The 22,158-nt window shown below is 41.5% G+C and overlaps 1 protein-coding gene across 2 annotated transcripts in view; it reads left to right on the top strand.

Moving 5' to 3' along the window:
- The window catches only part of LOC111973018 (ectonucleotide pyrophosphatase/phosphodiesterase family member 1), a 72,300-nt gene extending 50,721 nt beyond the window's left edge, over positions 1–21,579 (top strand). For both annotated transcript variants that reach the window (XM_024000143.2, XM_024000144.2), the window contains exons 17-25: positions 3,809–3,896; positions 4,352–4,536; positions 4,776–4,815; positions 4,908–5,062; positions 6,649–6,784; positions 7,033–7,107; positions 19,570–19,702; positions 19,892–20,036; positions 20,618–21,579. In XM_024000143.2, coding sequence (XP_023855911.1) covers positions 3,809–3,896; positions 4,352–4,536; positions 4,776–4,815; positions 4,908–5,062; positions 6,649–6,784; positions 7,033–7,107; positions 19,570–19,702; positions 19,892–20,036; positions 20,618–20,770 — 1,110 coding nt within the window. In that variant the 3' untranslated portion in view covers positions 20,771–21,579. The remainder of the gene's footprint in view (positions 1–3,808; positions 3,897–4,351; positions 4,537–4,775; positions 4,816–4,907; positions 5,063–6,648; positions 6,785–7,032; positions 7,108–19,569; positions 19,703–19,891; positions 20,037–20,617) is intronic.
- The last annotated feature ends 579 nt before the right edge of the window (positions 21,580–22,158 follow it).

Genomic DNA, 22,158 nt, shown 5'->3' with positions numbered 1-22,158 from the left:
TTCAGGTTATGTCGATATAGGACTTGTTTTACTGTGGATATAGATACTTTTGTACCTGTTTCCTCCAGCATCTTCACAAGGTCCTTTGCTGTTGTTCTGGGACAGAACACGTCTCCTTCCTGAGCGGTATGACGGGCAACTGAGCAATCGGGGGAGAGGTCAGGGAGGTGACCAAGAACCTGACGGTAACTCTGACAGAGTTCCTCTGTGGAAATGGGAGAACCTTCCAGAAGGACAACCATCTCTGCAGCACTCCACCAATCAGGCCTTTATGGTAGAGTGGCCAGATGGAAGCCACTMCTCAGTAAAAGGCACATGACAGCCCGCTTGGAGTTTGCCAAAAGGCACCTGAAGACTCCAGTGGAGGCTGGTGACTTGAAAAATTGAGGAGTATGGGAGACCACGGTATAGGCACAGAGCGCATGGAGACAAGTGTCTTTTCAAATGTCGTCAAATAAGTTTAACCTAAAGCATTTAATAAAGACATTTATAGTACAATATTATGGGGAAAGGATCACAGCAGTGATTGCATGAGGGAGGGTATGAGTTAAGGTGTTCAGAGGCTTGACTTCAGTGCAGGACAGGATTTGACTGGGAAGACAAAACACAATAAGACAACACACTACACAGTTGGACAAAAGAGCTAAGAATGAGTTAGTCCAAGCAAGGAGGAAAGTCATTGTGTATGTGATTTGACTCTACATAYAGTAATGAGAGAAAATTGACAGGTCTACTCACTGTGCTTGGAGAGGAAACATTCAATGTGCCAGTGGATGAGAAGGWACATGAGACGTGGCTTCAGTTCATGTCAGGAGAAAGTTGACAATGGTAGTGGAGTGGAGTGGTCATCACCTCTTAAATCATGGAACATGAGGGGACTTGCCTGTAACTACAAATAGCAGATAMGTTCCATTACAGCTGTGCTGTCGTAGGTTTGGACAACGAGTTTCTCTATGAAGTTAAACTCTGACATCTCAAAATTCATAAAGTCAAACACAGACTGCGCATATCGCCCACTTGACCCATCAAAGTAGCCCAAAAAACATTCCTGAATAAAGCCCTGATCATTCACATACCTGACAATAACTGTCAACTGAAAGCAGACTGGTGGCACCAGAGCGGTGGGGACATTTTTACCCCCTGGGGCCTGGAGTTTTTTCCTTATGTTAACATAACTAGGAAAACTCTGGACCCTATAAGGTATAACAGTGATATATCAATTGTAAAAAAAATTATAATAATAATAAAAATAAAGGTTTTATATGGGCTATGATGGGACTGGTTTTTCCTAATCAGCAATGAACCCATTCAAACTGCAGCTACCTTATATTTGTTCATATAAATTATATTTAGACTAGATAAGGAGGGGGATTTCCTCTACCCAGACACATAGACAACAACTGATAGACAATAGAACTCACAGGGTTGAGCTTGCATTATGCATGTTTGCATCATGCAGGCCTATACAACTGTAGGCCTTATAAAACATTTACATACATCTGTCATCACTTATGTTGATTGATTAATTTTGGATTTAAAAATGTATAGGCAGCCTTGCCAGCCCAATTTTGAATATAAACCAAATTTGATCACATTCACATTTTTTCCTGACACACAAAATGGACTATAAATGACCAATTAGTTACCTTGACCAGACGGACTGGGCGCATAGGCTGTATGCAGCTGCTCTTATTAGTAGTCTACAGTTGATCAGATGGGAAAATTGTCTCGTTTTCATCTCATACAGCATGGCAGATTTCTAATGTTTAGGTATGGCCTAGGCTCCTGCAACATTTGTCATGAGTTTTTGCTTGTGTCTGTCCGGAGTGATTGTGTTATCTTCGCAAAATAAATACCGGAGGAAAGTGGAAAGCCTACTTGAGCGCACGCGAAAAAATGCGCTGCGTCAACCTCTCTCTTTTAATCAAATTTTTCATAGATGATGCGATKGTAGCTATCAAATCATTAGGAATTATTTTCGACATCCCAGAAAAGACAAGCAAAAGTTCAATATGTTCAATAAGTAAGGCATCGTAACGTGCAATTACCTCTGCAAGCTGATTGTAATTGCCCTTGTTGGCGGAACTTTCCCCCTCGCCGTGTCCTCTAAAAGCACGTTCTTGCATGCCCAAAAACGGAGTGGCGTTGATAAACCGCTTCAAAACATTGCTGCGTCTTATCACTTTCTTGTTGTGTTGCGCAGTTTAAACCCGCAGACCTTCGTCGTCGATGCAGTTTGAATCGGATGTGGGCATTTATATGCTCCCTTCTTTTGTTCTGCCGTTTGCTTAACGGTCGATGTTCTTCAGGTCACTGTACCCACCTTTCGACCAAGGCGCAGACTTTCCAAAAAGCAGGCAAGGCCAGCAATACAGGCGGCTTGATGAAAGGCTCCCTGTTAACCAGCTATACTTTTGATACCAGTTGGTAATGAACGCCCTCRCCTTTTCATCCTTAATGATACTGATCTCAGGCAGAGGTCGACCCTCACTTTTAATTCACACCTTTTCCGTACACTCCAGAGAATGAAAAGGGTTCTTTAACAAAAAGTTTGCAACATTTTCGGCAGCATTGGCCACTCTGGTGGAGAAAACTGCACACTTGCGCTGATAGCTAGCTAGCTACTGAAGTTAGCAAGACACATTTGTAAATTAGAATTTGTTCTTAACTGACTTGCCTAGTTAAATAAAGGTTAAATAAAATAAACCTTTAAATAATTGCACTAACTGGACACATAAATAAAGAACAATAATATCCCCAAAATGCTCAACTATCACTCTTCACTCTTAATCTCTGTCCAGCAATGTCATCCAGTTTCTCAACAAATAGAACCCCCATAATGCTCTGTGGCACAATCCCAACACAACACATTCACTCGTTCTCTGATCCTAATTCTATGATTGAATGGAAAACATGTCAGTTCATATTGCAAAAGCTTTGATTGGTTGGAGGACGTCCTCCGGAAGTGGTTATAATTACCATGTATGTCTATGGAAGGGGGTGAGGCCTACGAGCCTCCTAGGTTTTGTATTGAAGTCAATGTTGCCAGAGGAGGACGGAAGCTAGCTCTCCTCCATATAWACCATGGTTCTAGCCCAGACAGTGTTGTTGAAGTTACACTGTTTTGCAATGGTCTACTATATTTTAATCAATTATTTGGTGACTTATAAATATATTTAGTATAGACTGAAGGCTGTAATCGCTGCCAAATGTGCTTCAACAAAGTACTTAGTAAATGTTTTTTTATACATTTGCAAACATWAAAAAAAACAGTTTTTGCTTCATTCGTTGAGAGCCCAAAGACAAAAGATACCATGGCCTTTTATAGCAAAGACACACCCCCTTCAGTCTACATGACAAACAACAGATGTATGGAATGGGTCACAAGGTTACTAATAATTCACAGCAAACAGTATCTGCTGTAAATGCTGTCCTCATTGTGTAGAGACTATATTTAGAAAGACTTTAAGGCAATTCAAGCCCTATTGCCCCACTTTTGTTAAATAGGGGAAAAATCTTATTTTCATAACATTTGGACTATGTACTTGAGCTTGTGTCCTCAGCAATWMATTTTTTTTTWATCTAGAAGGGTGAGTTTCAGRCCTTTGTAAAACTATGCAAMATTACCAGTTATTGTTTATGGCTCTCATAAATTTAGGCGGAAATAAAATGTAGCACATGCAAAAGGTTCAATTGTGGTTCTTTGGTTCAGTGTTTTTTTTTCTTCCGCTATATACATTACACATGTTTACTCCATGTAAATTATTCTTGTGAAAGTGCATTCATTTTGTTTTTGTATTTTTTTTAGACCATTTTCATCGGTTATGGACCAGGGCTGAAATACAAGACTAACGTTGCACCTTTTGAAAACATTGAAGTCTACAATCTCCTGTGTGGTAAGCCTGTTAGTCAATGGACCGTTTAACATGGGAGCAGGGGGCAATGTCCTGTTGCATAGCTAGAAAAGATTAGCCTGGGTGCCAGGCTGTTTCTTCTCTTGCTAACGGAGTGGAACAATATCTAAACATACTGGTAACCAGGCTAAGAAAGGATTGCTTTTCTAAAGTTAAAACATTCCAGCAGCCAATCTGCTTTTACACTCATTATGACGTAATTTCAACAACTTTTATGCAGAACTCAGAGTCCACTTTTCTATTTCTCAACATTGTGATAAGTTTCAAAGAGGATGTACCAGTTCAGCAGGTGTGAGTGCATAGTCCATAGTCCCAACACTGCACCTGCCCTCTGCAAGACACACAGCTGTTATGTACAGTTAGCTTAACTAAGTTAAAGAAAATACCTTTTCAAGTCTAATCTCTTTTTCCTCCTTCTTTCTCTGTCTGCCTGTCAGATTTGTTGGACATTCCCCCTGCTCCTAACAACGGGACCCAYGGGAGTCTGAACCACCTGCTGAAGAACCCTCCCCACCTCCCTGTGTACCCAGCTGAGCTCTCCTCTGACTCCACCTGTGAGGCGAGTGGCCCCGCCCCCTCTGACAATCTGGGCTGCAGCTGCAGCGCCCGCACCAAAGCAGCGGTACGACCAGGGAGTACAGTCGGGGGTGGTAATCAAACTCGCATCCTCCCTAATGGAGCAGGGCTGGGATGGGAGGGGTCAGAGGGTCTGTCCTGTCATTAATGCTCCAAATCCTCAGTATGAATCATATTTATCCTCACTTTGTATGATTGCTAACCCAGCAGCACTCATTAGAAGGACAGAAGTTGACTAATTGAAACACAGGAGACCCACTAACATGCTGAAAATTCCTGTTTCAGGAGAATACTATGAATAGGCAACTCATCAAGGCTAATTCCAGTGAGTACACACCGATGTCTATTTTCAATAGCGTAATCATGGATCTATTTTGTCATAGATTTTATTTTTAATCAAGCCCTCCCCTCCCTCAGATTCCGGAGCCAAGGCCCTTCACCTACCATATGGAATCCCTCGGGTTCTCCAGGAGAATGCAGACTACTGCGTCCTTCACCACGCCGACTACGTCAACGGTTACAGCAAAGATATTCTCATGCCCTTATGGGTCGCCTATACAATTAACCCACTGGTGAGACGTTTTTCTTCTTGTGTGAGCGACCCGGTGTTCATACCAAGGTGTGTGTTAGCCTGCTAAACTAAACCCATGGTATTAGCTCCGGGGAGCTAATGCGAGTCTTCAGAATCTTAACAAATGTTTCCCATCAYGCGAGCGTAGTTCTGAACCATCTCTGAACCATTACATTTTCTTTTATGTCTAAAGATAGATAGCGTGTTGTGTTGGAGATGCCATTGGCTGTATTTGCTGCTCTCTTGTTAGTGTTTTGGCCAGGACATGAAAGAGGTTGTAAAGCTGTGTGTGAAGTGCTGGTGTGAAGTGCTGAGCTGCCGCCCAGACCCTGCTAGCTGGCTGTAGATCTTCTCCACTCGTGCTGGCTTTCACAGCATCTCGTGTTACTCATTATGTGGCGAGAACCTCACCATAAATCAGTACTGAGAGAGCTGGTTTTAACGGAGAGAGGACGTCTCTCTATGGTATATATTTTCCTTTAACTGTCTCAGGCTTTCGCAACATCCTCCTTTTATTCCATTTACTTTCTGTCTAAAAGCTAGTAAAAGGAAGGAAACAACTACATGATGTATGTTTTTATTTTTTAACTAAGCAAGCAGAAAAACACTATCATACGCTGAGTATATAAAACACGAATCGTTAAAAGTCTATTGACACACCATAAGTAGCATAATAAAGAAAATCTCCATAAATCCATCAGTATAAGCTAGAGAGATTTTTGCATGGGCTACGTCTCAATCCACTGCATCTGCCAACGTCGGCCTTCCACAAATGTCACGGGACTCTTCTGAAGGTAGACAAACAGAGAGGGAAGATATAGGACAGACACTTCAAAACCTTATTCTTTAGGATTTGTTTTGACTTGTCTTTTTTGGCATTTATGAATGTGTTATTAAATGCGTTTCCATGGGCGATAGGTATTGTTTTGATACCTAAAAGGTTCCTAAAATTCTAAATCAAATAGCTAAATTATCCATTGTATGACCATCCTAAAACAATTCAATATGTTATCTTAGTACTTTTAGAGGTTTTAAGAACACCTGCTCGTTCCATGGCATAGACTGACCAGGTGAAAGCTATGAACCCTTATTGATGTCACTTGTTAAATCCACTTCAATCCGTGTAGATGAAGGGGAGGAGACAGGTTAAAGAAAGATTTTTAAGACTTTAGACCATAGACATGGATTTTGTATCTGTGCCATTCAGATGGTGAATGGGCCAGACAAAATATTTAAATGCCTTTTAAAATGGGTATGGTATTAGGTGCCAGGCGCACTGGTTTGTGTCAAGAACTGCAACGCTACTGGGTTATTAAAGCTCAACAGTTTCCCATGTATATCAAGAATGGTCCACAACCCAAAGGACATCTAACCAACATGACACAACTGGGAGAAGCATTGGAGTCGACATGGGGCAGAATCCCTGTGGAATACTTTCGACACCTTGTATAGGGCAAAAAGGCCGTGACGAAAGAAACCAAGTCCACACAACTTGTACATGATCTCAAGAACTGGAATCATTAAGCAGAAATAGTGGCTCTAACACAACCTCTTTCTATGTCTCTCTCTCCCCGTCTCTCCTATCAGAACAATGTCCAGTCACTGAGTCCAGTAGCGGAGGCATGTGTCCGTACAGACGTCCGTGTGGCACCGCTCTCTAGTCAGAACTGTGTCAGATACAGGGATAACCCTGCCCTGTCCTACGGCCTGCTGCATCCACCCAGTAAGTACATAAGGACGTTTTTTGTTTGTTACACCCCTATCACCTCCCCCACACCCTTTGCTAAATGCCTGTACCACATTAGTGTACATGCGTAGCCAGCTGTGCAGCAGCTGCCAATGCTTGATCAGGAATGTCCCATAAAATGTTTAAAGACCAGTTGATAATTAAAATCAATTGAAGTTTTTAAAGTGTCTGTGTTTATCTGTTTATTTAAGTTAGAGATTTTATGTTAATGTTTCTATATGCAGATCTGGGTGCCAATGGAACAGAGGCAGAGTCATTACTTACCAGCAACATGGTGCCCATGTATCCTGCCTTTAAAGGTGAGCAGGTCAGGCTAGCTRGCAAAGAGACAGAAAAGTCTCCAGTGCTATGCAATAGCTCAAACACTCAATAGGGTATTTTTGTTTTCTTATGGAGATGAAGCTTCAGGAAATAACTTTCCACATAAGGGATGTATGTATTAGAGGTTGACCGATTTAATTAGGTCCGATTTTCAAGTTTTCATAACAATCGGTAATCAGCATTTTTGGACGCTGGTTATGGCCGATTACATTGCACTCCACGAGGAGACTGCGTGGCAGGCTGACCACCTGTTATGCGAGTGCAGCAAGGAGCCAAGGTAAGTTGCTAGCTAGCATTAAACTTGTTTCATCAGACCAGAGGACATTTCTCCAAAAAGTACAATCTTTGTCCCCATATGCAGTTGCAAACCATAGTCTGGCTTTTTTATGGCGGTTTTGGAGCGGTGKCTTCTTCCTTGCTGAGCGGCCTTTCAGGTTATGTTCATATAGGACTCGTTTTACTGTGGATATAGATAATTTTGTAACTGTTTCCTCCAGCATCTTCACAAGGTCCTTTGCTGTTGTTCTGGGATTGATTTGCACTTTTCGCACCAAAGTACGTTCATCTCTAGGAGACAGAATACATCTCCTTCCTGAGCGGTAATGATGGCTCCGAGGTCCCATGGTGTTTATACTTGCATACTATTGTTTATACAGCTGAACGTCGTACCTTCAGGCATTTGGAAATTACTCCCAAGGATGAACCAGACTTGTGGAGGTCTACAATTTTTTTTCTGAGGTCTTGGCTGATTTCTTTTGATTTTCCCATGATGTCAAGAAAAGAGGCACTGAGTTTGAAGGTAGGCCTTGAAATACATCCACAGGTGCACCTCCAATTGACTCAAATGATATCAATTAGCCTGTCAGAAGCTTCTAAAGCCATGACATCATTTTCTGGAATTTTCCAAGCTGTTTAAAGGCACAGTCAACTTCGTTGGTTATGTAAACTTCTGACCCACTGGAATTGTGATACAGTGAATTATAAGTGAAATAATTTGTCTGTGAACAATTGTTGGAAAAATTACTTGTGTCATGCACAAAGTAGATGTCCTAACCGACTTGCCAAAACTATAGTTTGTTAACAAGAAATTTGTGAGTGTTTGGAAAACGAGTTTTAACGGCTCCAACCTAAGTGTATGTAAACTTCCGACTTCAACTGTATGTGTCTTGATTCGATGAGGTTCAGGTCATCCACAAAGGCCCAGGAGTTGGATAGCGTATCATCTGACGCACCATTGACGTGAGCCACGAATACATTTGGACCAAGTAGTGTGCCCTGGGGGAGCCATAGGAGAGTTCTGGAAGTGCCTCTGGTGTGTGCTGTTCTGTAGCTAGTCTGCAATGCTTACAAGGCACTGGGTGGTTGAGCATCCCTTGAGGCAGCCAAACTGTTGGTTGGAGATGGTTCTTTTGGGTATCCTGTGTTGCCCATTCAGCAACAAAACCTTCACACATTTTTGCCAGAAGAGGCGTGAGTGAGAAGGGCCGTAGCTGGCCAAGGCTCTGTAGATTACTTTTCGGCAAGGGTCCACTATTGCCTCTTTCCATTGATGTGGAACTAATCCTTCACACAGGGAGGTGTTGAAGATGACTGTCAGGGGGGATGGATATTTCAACTACAAATTTCCTGATGAATCTGGACCTGTGGCTTTTCTGGTTGAAACGGAGAGTAGTCTCCTGTGCATTTTCCTGTTGTTCAACAGTAGGGAGTGCATAGCTGGCAAGAATGCAGGTAGTCTGACAGGTTTAGTGGGGTAATGATGTGGTGACCGATGAAAACGTGTCATTTATATAGCAATTGGCCAATTGACCAGAATGGTTGTCTGGGTTGAACCCGATGGAGATTGTCTTTTTAGTGCTGGTCAGGGATTTAATTTGATGGTAACATGTGGATGGGATCTCCCTCTTGTTTTTTGGGGATTTTGGTGTGGTAGAATGTTGCTGCTTTGATCTCTCTGGGTTTTGTTCCTCAGTGTGCTGTGAAGGCAAGTCTTTTCCACTGAAGGCTTTCTGTCTGCTTTTTAATCAGCTCTTTGAGTCTAAGGGAAATCCACTCCTTATCCTGTACATCAGTGGAGGCTGGTGGGCGGAGCTATAGGAGGATGGGCTCATTGTAATGGCTGGAATGGAACGGAGTCAAACATGTGTTTGGTACTTTTCTATTCATGCCATTACAGTTAGCCTGTCCTTTTTATAGCTCCTACCACCAGTATCCTCTGCTGTGCATGCATCCTAACCCCCTGTTTTGGGAAGTAAACTGCAATGATGTGATTCAGGGTGTTTTAGAAGTTGTCTGTTTTCTGCTGTGCGCTCTCCACATGTGTTACTTTCGGACATTTATGGAGGGAAAGCCAATGGAACAGATGGTGACCTTCACGCTGTTGAAAACAGGAATAAATCCAAAACTGAGATTTGAATGCAAAATAAAGATGTTTATTAAAACATCATGGTGCCCCAAAAAGTGCATAACGAAATGTGAAAACAAACATTTCGGCTTCAGGCCATGATCAGTGTAAATCGTCGGCACACGTACTTGAGGCCTCATTTATCAATATTGCATAGAAATTATTCGAAAATACTACTTATGAATGGAACTTGGAATGTTGGTACACATAGAAAAGGTGTGGTTTATCAAACAATCTACAATCTAATCTTCTTTTTTTACGCACACCGTTAGGAGATTGATAAATACCAATTGGTCTCAGTGCTCGTGCAAGACCTCGGCTATTTGCATTTCAAAATGCCTTTAATTAGCCATATATGGTCAAAATCTTCCCTTGAAAGCCCGTGGGGAATATACAATGCCATACCATGAAATACAATGGCGCAACCAGAAAAGAAAAACTTTTTAGAGACTGAAATAGAGGTGCTAGTGTCAGAGATTGAGTACAACCAAAAGGTTTTATTCGCTCAGTTGTGCCTTGACCAGTAAAAATAAAAACATAGAGAGGACCATTTAGGACAATTCAAGTTGCTTTATCAATCGCAAATATACTTTAAATGAGTAGGCAACACTCACCAATAAGCCATCCATCCTCAACGGCCCCCTCCTGTAGGCTTATAGGCCAACATTGCTGTTCTGCAGAATGAACGAGTAGTGCGTTCCACTTGGCCACCTTGCCACCATATTCAGCAGCGTCTTTTGCGCTTCACATAACCTATCACCTGAACATTAAGAGTGGACGCCCTTTCTGTTCACATAGTTGAACTTGTTTTGGGATGGTTGTTTTATGGCGACGTGGGGGCCGTCTATGCCTCCGTTCGTATTTGGGAACCCATTGATGGCATCATGGCAAAGAAATYCCTCTTGACTTCAACCTGTTGTGTGATGGTGTATGAAAATTGTATGTGTTCTGTTAGTTTTGCTGATGATTGCATCCAAAGGGCTGCAAAATGCCAATCGGCAAGCTCCTGTTGAAAATTGCCCTTTGCCAAAAACCCTAGGGTGGATAGCACTTGGATGCACATCTGAATCATGTGTTTGCCTTTTTAAAGTAGGTCTCAAATCCTCCCAAAAATCCTATAAAATTGGTTTTGGGAAATGATATCTGATGAGCCATCTGTACTTTCTGCACCAAAAAATCCTGCCTATCTCTAAAAACGCGCTCTCTGCAAAGTGCAGCGTGTGCCAAATCAAGTCTGTTTTTAGTATTTCAATAAAGGTTTCACTTTCACACATGCCTCTAATTTAACAAATTATTGTACTTAATGTGGATTATTATCGTAACAAATGCACCGATGTGGTCAAATTGTATGATCTAGATAGCCTGTCAACACAACAGTGGTAGGCCTGATCACCGACAACGACGAGACAGCCTTTATGGTGCCAGAATAACAACCTATCCCTCAATGTAACCAAGACTAAGGAGATGATTGTGGACTACAGGAAAATGAGGACCGAGCACGCCTCCATTCTCATCGATGGGGCTGTAGTGGAGCAGGTTGAGCGCTTCAAGTTCCTTGGTGTCCACATCAACAACAAACTAGAATGGTCCAAACACACCAAGACAGTCGTGAAGAGGGCACGACAAAGCATATTCCCCCTCAGGAAACTAAAAAGATTTGGCATGGGTCCTGAGATCCTCAAAAGGTCCTACAGCTGCAACATCGAGAGCATCCTGACTGGTTGCATCACTGCCTGGTACGGCAATTGCTCGGCCTCTGACCGCAAGGCACTACAGAGGGTAGAGGTCGACCGATTATGATTTTTCAACGCCGATACCGATTGTTGGAGGACCAAAAAAAGCCGATACCGATTAATCTGACAATTTTTATTTTATTTATTTGTAGTAATGACAATTACAACAATACTGAATGAACACTTATTTTAACTTAATATAATACATAAATAAAATCAATTTAGCCTCAAATAAATAATGAAACATGTTCAATTTGGTTTAAATAATGCAAAAACAAAGTGTTGGAGAAGAAAGTAAAAGTGCAATTATGTGCCATGTAAGAAAGCTAACGTTTAAGTTCCTTGCTCAGAACATGAGAACATATGAAAGCTGGTGGTTCCTTTTAACATGAGTCTTCAATATTCCCAGGTAAGAAGTTTTAGGTTGTAGTTATTATAGGACTATTTCTCTCTATACCATTTGTATTTCATTAACCTTTGACTATTGGATGTTCTTATAGGCACTTTAGTATTGCCAGTGTAACAGTATAGCTTCCATCCCTCTCCTCGCTCATACCTGGGCTCGAACCAGGAACACAACGACAACAGCCACCCTCGAAGCAGCGTTACCCATGCAGAGCAAGGGGAATAACTACTCCAAGTCTCAGAGCGAGTGACGTTTGAAACGCTATTAGAGCGCACCCCGCTAACTAGCTAGCCATTTCACATCGGTTACGCCAGCCTAATCTCGGGAGTTGATAGGCTTGAAGCACAGCGAAGAGCTTCTGGCAAAACGCAGGAAAGTGCTGTTTGAATGAAYGCTTACGAGCCTGCTGCTGCCTACCACCGCTCAGTCAGACTGCTCTATCAAATCATAGACTTAGTTATAACATAATAACACACAGAAATACGAGCCTTGGGTCATTAATATGGTCGAATCCGGAAACTATCATCTCGAAAACAAGACGTTTATTCTTTCAGTGAAATACGGAACCGTTCCGTATGTCATCTAACGGGTGGCATCCATAAGTCTAAATATTCCTCTTACATTGCACAACCTTCAATGTTATGTCATAATTACGTAAAATTCTGSCAAATTAGGCGGCCCAAACTGTTGCATATACACTGACTCTGCGTGCAATGAACGCAAGAGAAGTGACACAATTTCACCTGGTTAATATTGCCTGCTAACCTGGATTTCTTTTAGCTAAATATGCAGGGTTAAAAATATATACTTCTGTGTATTGATTTTAAGAAAGTTATTGATGTTTATGGTTAGGTACACATTGGAGCAACGATACGCACCACATCGATTATATGCAACGCAGGACACGCTAGATAAACTAGTAATATCATCAACCATGTGTCGTTAACTAGTGATTATGATTGATTGATTGATTGTTTTTTATAAGATAAGTTTAATGCTAGCTAGCAACTTACCTTGGCTTCTACTGCATTCGCGTAACAGGCAGGCTCCTCGTGGAGTGCAATGTACTCAGGTGGTTAGAGCGTTGGACTAGTTAACTGTAAGGTTGCAAGATTGAATCCCCGAGCTGACAAGGTAAAAATCTGTCGTTCTGCCCCTGAACGAGGCAGTTAACCCACCGTTCCTAGGCCGTCATTGAAAATAAGAATGTGTTCTTAACTGACTTGCCTAGTTTAAATAAAGATTAAATAAAGGTGTAAAAAAAAAAATGTTTTAACAACTGCCAAATCGGTGTCCAAAAATACCGATTTCCGATTGTTATGAAACTTGAAATCGGCCCTAATTAATCGGCCATTCCGATTAATCGGTCGACCTCTAACAGAGGGTAGTGCGTACGGCCCAGTAAGTTGCCTGCCATTCAGGACCTCTACACCAGGCGGTGTCAGAGGAATGCCCTTAAAGTTGTCTAAGACCCCAGCCACCCCAGTCATAGACTGTTCTCTCTACTACCGCATGGCAAGCGGTACCGGAGTGCCAAGTCTAGGACAAAAAAAGGCTTCTCAACAGTTTTTACCCCCAAGCCATAAGACTCCTGAACAGGTAATCAAATGGCTACCCGGACTATTTGCATTGTGTGCCACCCCCAACCCCTCTTTTTTGCGCTGCTGCTACTCTGTTTATCATATATGCATAGTCACTTTAACTATACATTCATGTACATACTACCTCAATTGTGCCGACCAAGCAGTGCTCCTGCACGTTGGCTAACCGGGCTATCTGTATTGTGTCCCGACACCCACCAACCCCTCTTTTACGCTACTGCTACTCTCTGTTCATCATATATGCATAGTCACTTTAACCATATCTACATGTACATACTACCTCAATCAGCCTGACTAACCGGTGTCTGTATGTAGCCTCGCTACTTTTATAGCCTCGCTACTGTATATAGCCTGTCTTTTTACTGTTGTTTTATTTCTTTACTTACCTATTGTTCACCTAATACCTTTTTTGCACTATTGGTTAGAGCCTGTAAGTAAGCATTTCACTGTAAGGTACCTGTTGTATTCGGCGCACGTGACAAATAAACTTTGATTTGATATGTTGCATGGAAATTGATCAATTGATCAATCTCACACGTTGCGTTGATAATGAACGCACTCATAGTTTACGCACAGATTTGTGCCTATGCATGATTGATAAACAAGGCAGGCCCCTGGCTTCTTTTTCAAGAATAATTGCATATCACATGATCAAGCAAGAAAATGCATCAGAAAATCTATAAATCAGTACTGTTGACTAACCCCATTCCGTACAAATTTGCGCAACAGCGACATTCAAACGAGGCTGCAATTAAAACTAATGGGACTGTAGCGACTGTGTTGGCATCAAAATCTGGGGCGTGAACTACGTTTCTATCCAAGCGTTGATTGATATGGTAATGGCCCGATAGTATTGGAGAAAAGTTGAAAAAACTGACCCCTCTGACGCTGTACGTTAAATGGTGACGTGTTATGACGTAATTTACGGCACCCATAATGCAACTCATTCTGTTTCGTACAGCCTCTCACCACCAGGTGTAGCGCTTCTCTCGCAGATTAAAAACAAGAAAGAGACAGGAACAGGGTAAGGTGGGATACCTAGTCAATTGTACAACTGAATCTGTGGAGGCTGGTGACTTGACAAATTGAGGAGGATGGGAGACCCACGGTATAGGCGCGGAACACACGGAAACCACAAAGTGCGTTTCAAAGAAAAAATGTATTTTAACCTAAAGCATTTAATAAAGACATTTTATAGTACAATATTATGGGGAATGGGAATGAGAAGGCTACTTACAGTGTTGGAAAGGGATCACAGAAGTGATTGTATGAGGCGTGAGTTGAGGTGTTCAGAGGCTTGACCAGGACAGGATTTTACTGGGAAGACAAAAGACAAAAAACAATAACACAACACACTACACAGTTAGACAAAAGAGCTAAGAATGAGTTAGTCCAAGCAAGGAGGAAAGTCATTGTGTATGTGATTTGACTCTACATATAGTAATGAGAGAAAATTGACAGGTCTACTCACTGTGCTTGGAGAGGAAACATTCAATGTGCCAGTGGATGAGAAGGTACATGAGACGTGGCTTCAGTTCATGTCAGGAGAAAGTTGACAATGGTAGTGGAGTGGAGTGGTCATCACCTCTTAAATCATGGAACATGAGGGGACTTGCCTGTAACTACAAATAACAGATGCATTCCATTAACGCGGCGCCATCATAGGTTTGGACAACGAGTTTCTCTATGAAGTTCTCAAAATTCATAAAGTCAAACACAGACTGCGCATGTCGCCCACTTGACACATCAAAGTAGCCCAAAAAACATTCCTGAATAAAGCCCTGATCATTCACATACCTGACAATAACTGTCAACTGAAAGCAGACTGGTGGCACCATAGGTCCCAGAGCAGTGGGGACATTTTTACCTCCTGGGGCCTGGAGTTTTCCCTTATGTTAACCTAACTAGGAAAACTCTGAACCCTATAAGGTATGACATGATTAATCAGTTGTAAAAAGGTTTTATATGGGCTATGACGGGACCAGTTTTTGCTAATCAGGTCACATGGTTTTAAACTCCTGGAAAAAACTCCTTTCCCTGGGGGGAAGAACCCATTCAAACTGCAGCTACCTTATATTTGTTCATATAAATTATATTTAGACTAGATAAGGAGGGGGATTTCCTCTACCCAGACACATAGACAACAACTGATAAACAATACAACTTACAGGGCTGAGCTTGCGTTATGCATGTTTGCATCATGCAGGCCTATACAACTGTAGGCCTTATAAAACATTTACTCACATCTGTCATCACTTATGTTGATTACGTTTTTAAACCAGAATTAATCATAGGCAGCCTTGCCAACCCAATTTTGAATATAATCAACATTTGATCACATTCACATTTTCTCCTGACACACAAAATGGACTATAAATGACCAATTAGTTACCTTGACCAGACGGACTGGGCGCATAGGCTGTATGCAGCTGCTCTTATTAGTAGTCTACAGTTGATCAGATGGAAAAAATTGTCTCGTTTTCATCCCATACAGCATGTCAAATTTCTAATGTTTAGATGTAGCCTAGGCTGCTGCAACATTTGTCATGAGTTTTTGCTGGTGTCTGTCCGGAGTGATTGTGTTATTTTCGCAAAAGAAATACCGGAGGAAAGTGGAAAGCCTACTTGAGCGCACGCTCAAAAAATCTAACTTTTTTTTTAAATGGATGATGCAACGGAAGCTATCATTCGGAATTGTTTTCAACATCCCAGAAAAGATGTTCCGCATGTAAAGAATCTTAACGTGCAAATACAGGCAACTTGATGATAGGCTCTCTGTTAACCAGCTATACGTTTGATACCAGTTGGTATTGAACGCCCTCACCTTTTCATCCTTCATGAAACTGATCTCAGACAAAGGTCTACCTTCGCTTTTAATTCGCACCTTTCCGTGTACCCCAGATAATGAAAGGGGTTCTTAACACATAGAACCCCCATAATGCTCTGTGGCACAATCCCAATACAATAGGTTCATTCTCTGATCCTACATCTATGATTGGATGGACATGTCAGTTCATACTGCAAAAGCTTTGATTGGTTGGAGGACATCCCCCGGAAGTGGTCATAATTACCATGCATGTCTACCAGCCTCCTAGTTTTTGTATTGAAATCAACGTAGCCAGAGGAGGATGGAAGCAAGCTGTCCTCCGGCTACACCATGGTGATAGCCTAGACAGTGCTGTTGAAGTTACTGTAGACCTTCATTACAAAATAGTGTATTTTAACCAATTATTTGGTGACCTATGAATATATTTAGTATAGTTTTATCTAAAAAGGATAACTTTTTTAAATGTTTCACTATTTTTAAATGAAATTTCACTGAGGAGGATGGTCTTCCCCTTCCTGCAAGCAATCATGACTCTCAAAAGCCGTGACAGCCGCTGTTTACTTCTGAAGATAACTTTAGTGCCGCCCTAAAAACCCAATTTAAAATTTGACACAAACCTTCAAATATGTATGTAATGACACATTATATAAACTCTTTATAGTGTTTTATTTACATTTTAGAGGTGATAAGTTGGACAGATCGGGTGAAAAAAGCCATTTCCCCCACACAGCTTATCTCCCCCTTTCCGTATCACGCAGTAGATTTCTCGTGATACGGAAAGTTTCGCTTGTTTTTAAAAAGACCTGACGGACCTCATTGCCTCCTTCAATCATGCAGAGACGGTCAGCATGAATGTCTCATCATAGATTTTGCTGGAAAGGGGAGAAACTGTGCTTTACAATGGTATTCATATTACAGTTGACCTGGAAGTATTACGTTTTTGGGGCGCTAAAATAAGGTAAATTGTACATTTATACAGTGCGATGTACTAAAGTGTGTTAGCTAACTATACCTAGTACAATAGAATGCATAATCTAGATTATATACAAAAGAGGACAGAGAAATCCTCAATTATTGCTTTTACATATACCATGTGAACATTTCCTCAGAATAAATCAGACAGGATTGTACGAGTAGGGAGCTAGAGACACCACTAGATGGGGGTATCGAACACAAATAAGAGGCAATATATACCAGTTACAGTCTTCCATCCATTTATTTTCGGGGGAACATGAGTGTCAGCCCAAACAATGAATTCCTTGACATTCCTGGCCCTGTAGAGTGAAAAAAAAAAAAAAATGGTATGCAGGATCAGCCATGAGCACATTCCAATGTTTCTTAATCACTACCTTGATGTCATAACTCAAAGGAGAATATGTAACGGTGAGGAAACATKAATGTTTTTTTTTTTTAATCCCTTCTGGATGAGGTCTCATCAATGGTACGTACTCTACTGAGAGTGGCTTGCTTCAAACGGTCTATACATTTTCATAGCCTCACTTTCAAAGTCTGTTTCACCAGTACAAAGGCACTTCGGTCTTAGAAATTGTGTGTACGGTAATCCCTTCTTCAGAAATGTGGGGTGCGTACTAGAGGCATGTACAGTAGGGTACCGTTCTTGTCTGTGGGCTTTGTATACAAAATAAGTCAACAAGGACCCTGAGTCGAGGCGCAAGAGGGTATCAAGGAGGGAAATCATTTACCCTCAAAGTCCAAAATGTCTAGATCAAAGTAATCTATTCTTAATCAGCTTCCTRAATCAAGTGCTTCATAAAATTCATAAACACTTAAAACCGTGAATAACTAATAAATGTATAGGAGCAATCATCCAAGGCTGCCACCTCATTTCTAATAGAGTTACTATTAGGCGTACTCTTAAAGCATGGAACGTTCTCAGCCTGCACTAGCCTCGGCCAATTAAGTACGAATTTTCACTCAAAACATGAACATTCCAGGACCTGTTCTAATCACAAAGTATACATCTCCTGTGACATCCTACAATATTTACTACACCCTGAGGTTCTAGTTGAATAGCAGGAATCTGCTGAATCCTCCGACTCCCTAGTGAACATTTTAAAATCTTACCAACAAGCCGTAGATTAAGGATCAGTGTTCGAGGCTTATTTCTAGCCCAATTGAGTTCTCCGATTGGTCTCTACGTAAACGCTTCCCAGTGAATTGTGATCGTAATCTGACCGCGGTCATAGTGAGCCATTGATTCAGTAGACATAGGATCTCTTGTTACATTGTGTTTAGGGGACAGTAGTGCAGTAGGGTGCTTCGACGCTATTTACCAGATAGAGGTCACGATTAAAAACCCAGCCCATTCCCTAAACTTTCTTTTAGTGTTGTATTCTTCAATTACCATGCGGTGTAACTGTCTCGACAGCAGTACGTTCTTGCTATGCTATTGTAACATAAGGGAGATGTTTATGTTCAAAATCCCCCTCCTTTTTGTACTCTGTGCTTTGGCATGTAACGCCGATTGTGAGTGCCTGAGTTGTTGTGGCGTTACATTCCTGTAACAACTTGTGGCTAATGCATCATAAACCATCAATGTGTTGCTTACTAGAGGGGAAAGTGTGTGCTTCTGGTTGACGTGAAATTGAGATTACCACAGGCTTGCGTCCAAAAATGGCACTATATTCCCTTTATAGTGCATTACTTTTGATCCGCTTCCATAGAGCTCTGGTCAAAAGTAGTGCACCACGCAKGGGATCGTGTGCCATTTGGGACGCAGGCACAGAGTTTTAATCACATGTTAGTGGTTAGGATTGTTTAATACGATGCCACCCTCTGGATTCCATAGTGATCAAAGTGAGAGTGTTGGATGTTGTGTTGAATGTTGTTGATGCCCGTGGACACCGAGAAATCAAATCCATCATTAAAGGTGGTTTATGAAGTATGATATATGATTACCTTTATTTCCCCCATAAATTGGCCTCCAAGAAGAGGCACTCTGTTGATAACTTTACAGACACTGCGCTCTGGTGGCAGATGGTGGAAGTCAACACAGATCTGGGATTGTAATGCAGATTCACTTTTATTGTAAAAAGTATTTTGTCTGGAGGCAAAACTGAGCGATTTCCCCTGAGATGATAAAATTGGCTATTGTAAAAATTCATGAAAACAAAAATGTGCTTTTTGGTCTTAAATTAAGATTAGGGTTAGGCATTCGGGTTAGCAGTGGGGTTAGATTTTATGACTTTGTGGCTCTAGTGACCACTCTGCAGAGCTGCCTCCAGAACAATGAAAATGCTAACATGTAGCATCTCAGAGTTGGAGTGCAGATCCCCCTGTCCATTTATTCACATTCATTATGATCTAAAAGGGAAAACCTATTCTAGATCAGCACTCCTACTCTAAGACATTTTATGAATACAGGCCCTGAATACATTACTGAGTTACTCAGACAGTCCGATATGGCTTGTAAATCCGTGCCTTCACAAATATGATCATATATTTTCAGATGTTTGGATGTACTTCCATGATGTCCTCCTGGTGAAATATTCCCAGCAGCTGAACGGGGTCAATGTTGTCAGTGGACCTATCTTTGACCAGCACTACGATGGACACTTTGATGCTCCCACGGTTAGCACACTGTAAGTGGTCATCAACCATGAGTTTCTTTTGTGGGTGTGTTTTTTTTTCTTTTCTTTTCGCAGTTGTAATCTATTACATTTATTTATTTCAGATTTGACATTTAACTCATTTAGCATYATACAATGCTATAACACAGTATTGACCATGGCCTATTCGTCTCTCTAATCGTATCTCTCTCCATCCTGCAGGCACGAGGCTCCCGTCCCCACTCACTTCTATGTGATCCTGACCAGCTGTGGGAACTCGTCCTTCTCCCCTGCTGACTGCCAGGGTCGTCTGGAGACCACATCCTTCATCCTCCCCCATAGACCTGACCACACTGAGACCTGTGCTGTGAGTCACATCGGCTGTCTGTCTAACTGTCCTCTTATTGTTTCCTGTAGGGTCACCTGGAATCCTTTTGAGGAAATCTAATGTGATCAGAACCGGGTCAAATAGAGGCTGTATGTTTAACAGTGTTGCTTCTGTCCCTTTCCTCGCCCCAACCTGGGCTTGAACCAGGGACCCTCTGAACACATTGACAACTGCCTCCCATGAAGCAATGTTACCTATAGCGCCAAAAAAGCAGCGGTCCTTGCAGAGCAAGGGAAAGGACTACTTCAGGGTCTCGGAGCGAATGACTCATCGATTGAAATGCTACTAGTGTGCACCGCTAACTAGCTAGCCATTTCACAGCGGTTGCAAATGTAAAACACTTTTAAATACCACTTGATTTAGTTTGTCCTGTACAATTCAACCAATGAAATGGTCCCAGAAGTGCAAATTCCGAACTTAATCAAGTGCACCTCAATTATGTTAAGGTATTTGAAAGTATATGTGTATTTGACCTAGTTCTGGAGGTAATGTTTGCAAAGATGCTTATAATCTATGAACATTGTTACAGTGAATAAGCCCTCCTCTCCCTGTCTCCTCAGAATGGCTCAGACTTCCAGTGGGTTCAGGAGTGGGCCCAGTTCCACGCTGCCCGGGTCCGAGACGTAGAGCTCCTTACTGGACTCGGCTTCTACCACGACAGGATATCAGTGGAGGAAACACTACAGCTCAAGACATTTTTACAGACTTTCTAAGATCCCATGAAGTCACGTCAGGAGGGTATTGGTACTATCATTTTATTATTGGGCCTTATACAAATATGAAGGTAAAACATTTTGGGCTAAACGTGTAGTTCTGGATCCCATGAAACAAAAAGGTGTAATCCTTCTTTTTAAGTGCATAAAAAGGAGTAAAGAGTTCTGTTTAAGTCAGAAACCGCCTGAAAGTCATTTGGCCTTCAATCCCTCAAACTTCAAACCAGCAACATTAAACATACATAAAGACTTTGTGTGGCAAAAAGAAAGAAGCCATGTTATGAGTCTAATATAATAGACCTTTGTCAGTTTGGACTTTACCAGAACATTGTACCAAAAAGTAATGTACTGCTCTGCTGAATCCCAAACACCACTTGTTCATCCCAGGGAAAAGAGAGGGGAACCATCTTAGAAAACACCTTTTCATGCCATAGGATTTTATATGACAAAGTGATTATAATAGCTGGGACATGTTCAGGAAATCTGAGACGTTCTGGAATGGAAACGTTAGTATCGGCCATTTGCAGAAGGACTGAAACACTGCCATTATTTTTTACTCTTGAGATGTGATTTGGGGAGTTGCCTGAAAGACATGGCATTTACGCCAAAATGAGAATTTAGTGACAAGTAAAAAGTGTTTGTTCTACGAGAACAAATAACAGAAAATGTTTATGCTCGCACTTGCCAAATGTTGTCATTGTATGTTTGACTTGATTATAGTTTTTGTTAATATTGATGTTTTTTATTGCTCTGTAAATGTAAGGTTGTGAAGTTTGATGTCGGCAACTGGGATTAAATTATTGATCGGACTAGTGTTTGTGAATGTGTTTGTATGTGCATGTGCTTTGTGCTATGACAGTAACTGAAAGTATTACCAAAATAAGCATGACTCTAAAAAAATACATACACAACAAAACACAACAGATCCAGTACATAAAATCCGATGTTAACAAACATTCCATTCGGGGGCAACACTGTCACAGGGAAAATCACTTCCTGTTAGTTGGTCTTCTATTGACATTCAGAATTGGAAGATGTCGACCACTTTTTCAGAAGTGTGTCTACTAATTCATCCACCACAAGCAACTGACAAGTCAAGGGCACTGTGACATGGGTTAACCTAAAACACCTTCCTTATTGTCCAATTAAGTGCCAACGAAGATTGAATTTCTCACACATCTGCCGGTAATGACAGCTATACTGACCGCGGTACACAGTTCCCTACAAAGAATGGGCAGGAATGACCTTGGAGACTCACAAAGAGTCATTTTACACAGCAAGACAACAAAAGAATCTCACAATGGGATTCCAACGACACTGAGTCATTTGACGTCTGCCACTGCTACACTCAGCAGCCCCCTGGCACTCAAAGAAAATAAAAGGAAGAT

Source organism: Salvelinus sp. IW2-2015, linkage group LG14 (assembly GCF_002910315.2).
Source record: "Salvelinus sp. IW2-2015 linkage group LG14, ASM291031v2, whole genome shotgun sequence".
In the NCBI taxonomy this organism is placed as follows: Eukaryota; Metazoa; Chordata; class Actinopteri; order Salmoniformes; family Salmonidae; genus Salvelinus; species Salvelinus sp. IW2-2015.
This window is presented reverse-complemented; position numbering and strand designations above follow the sequence as displayed.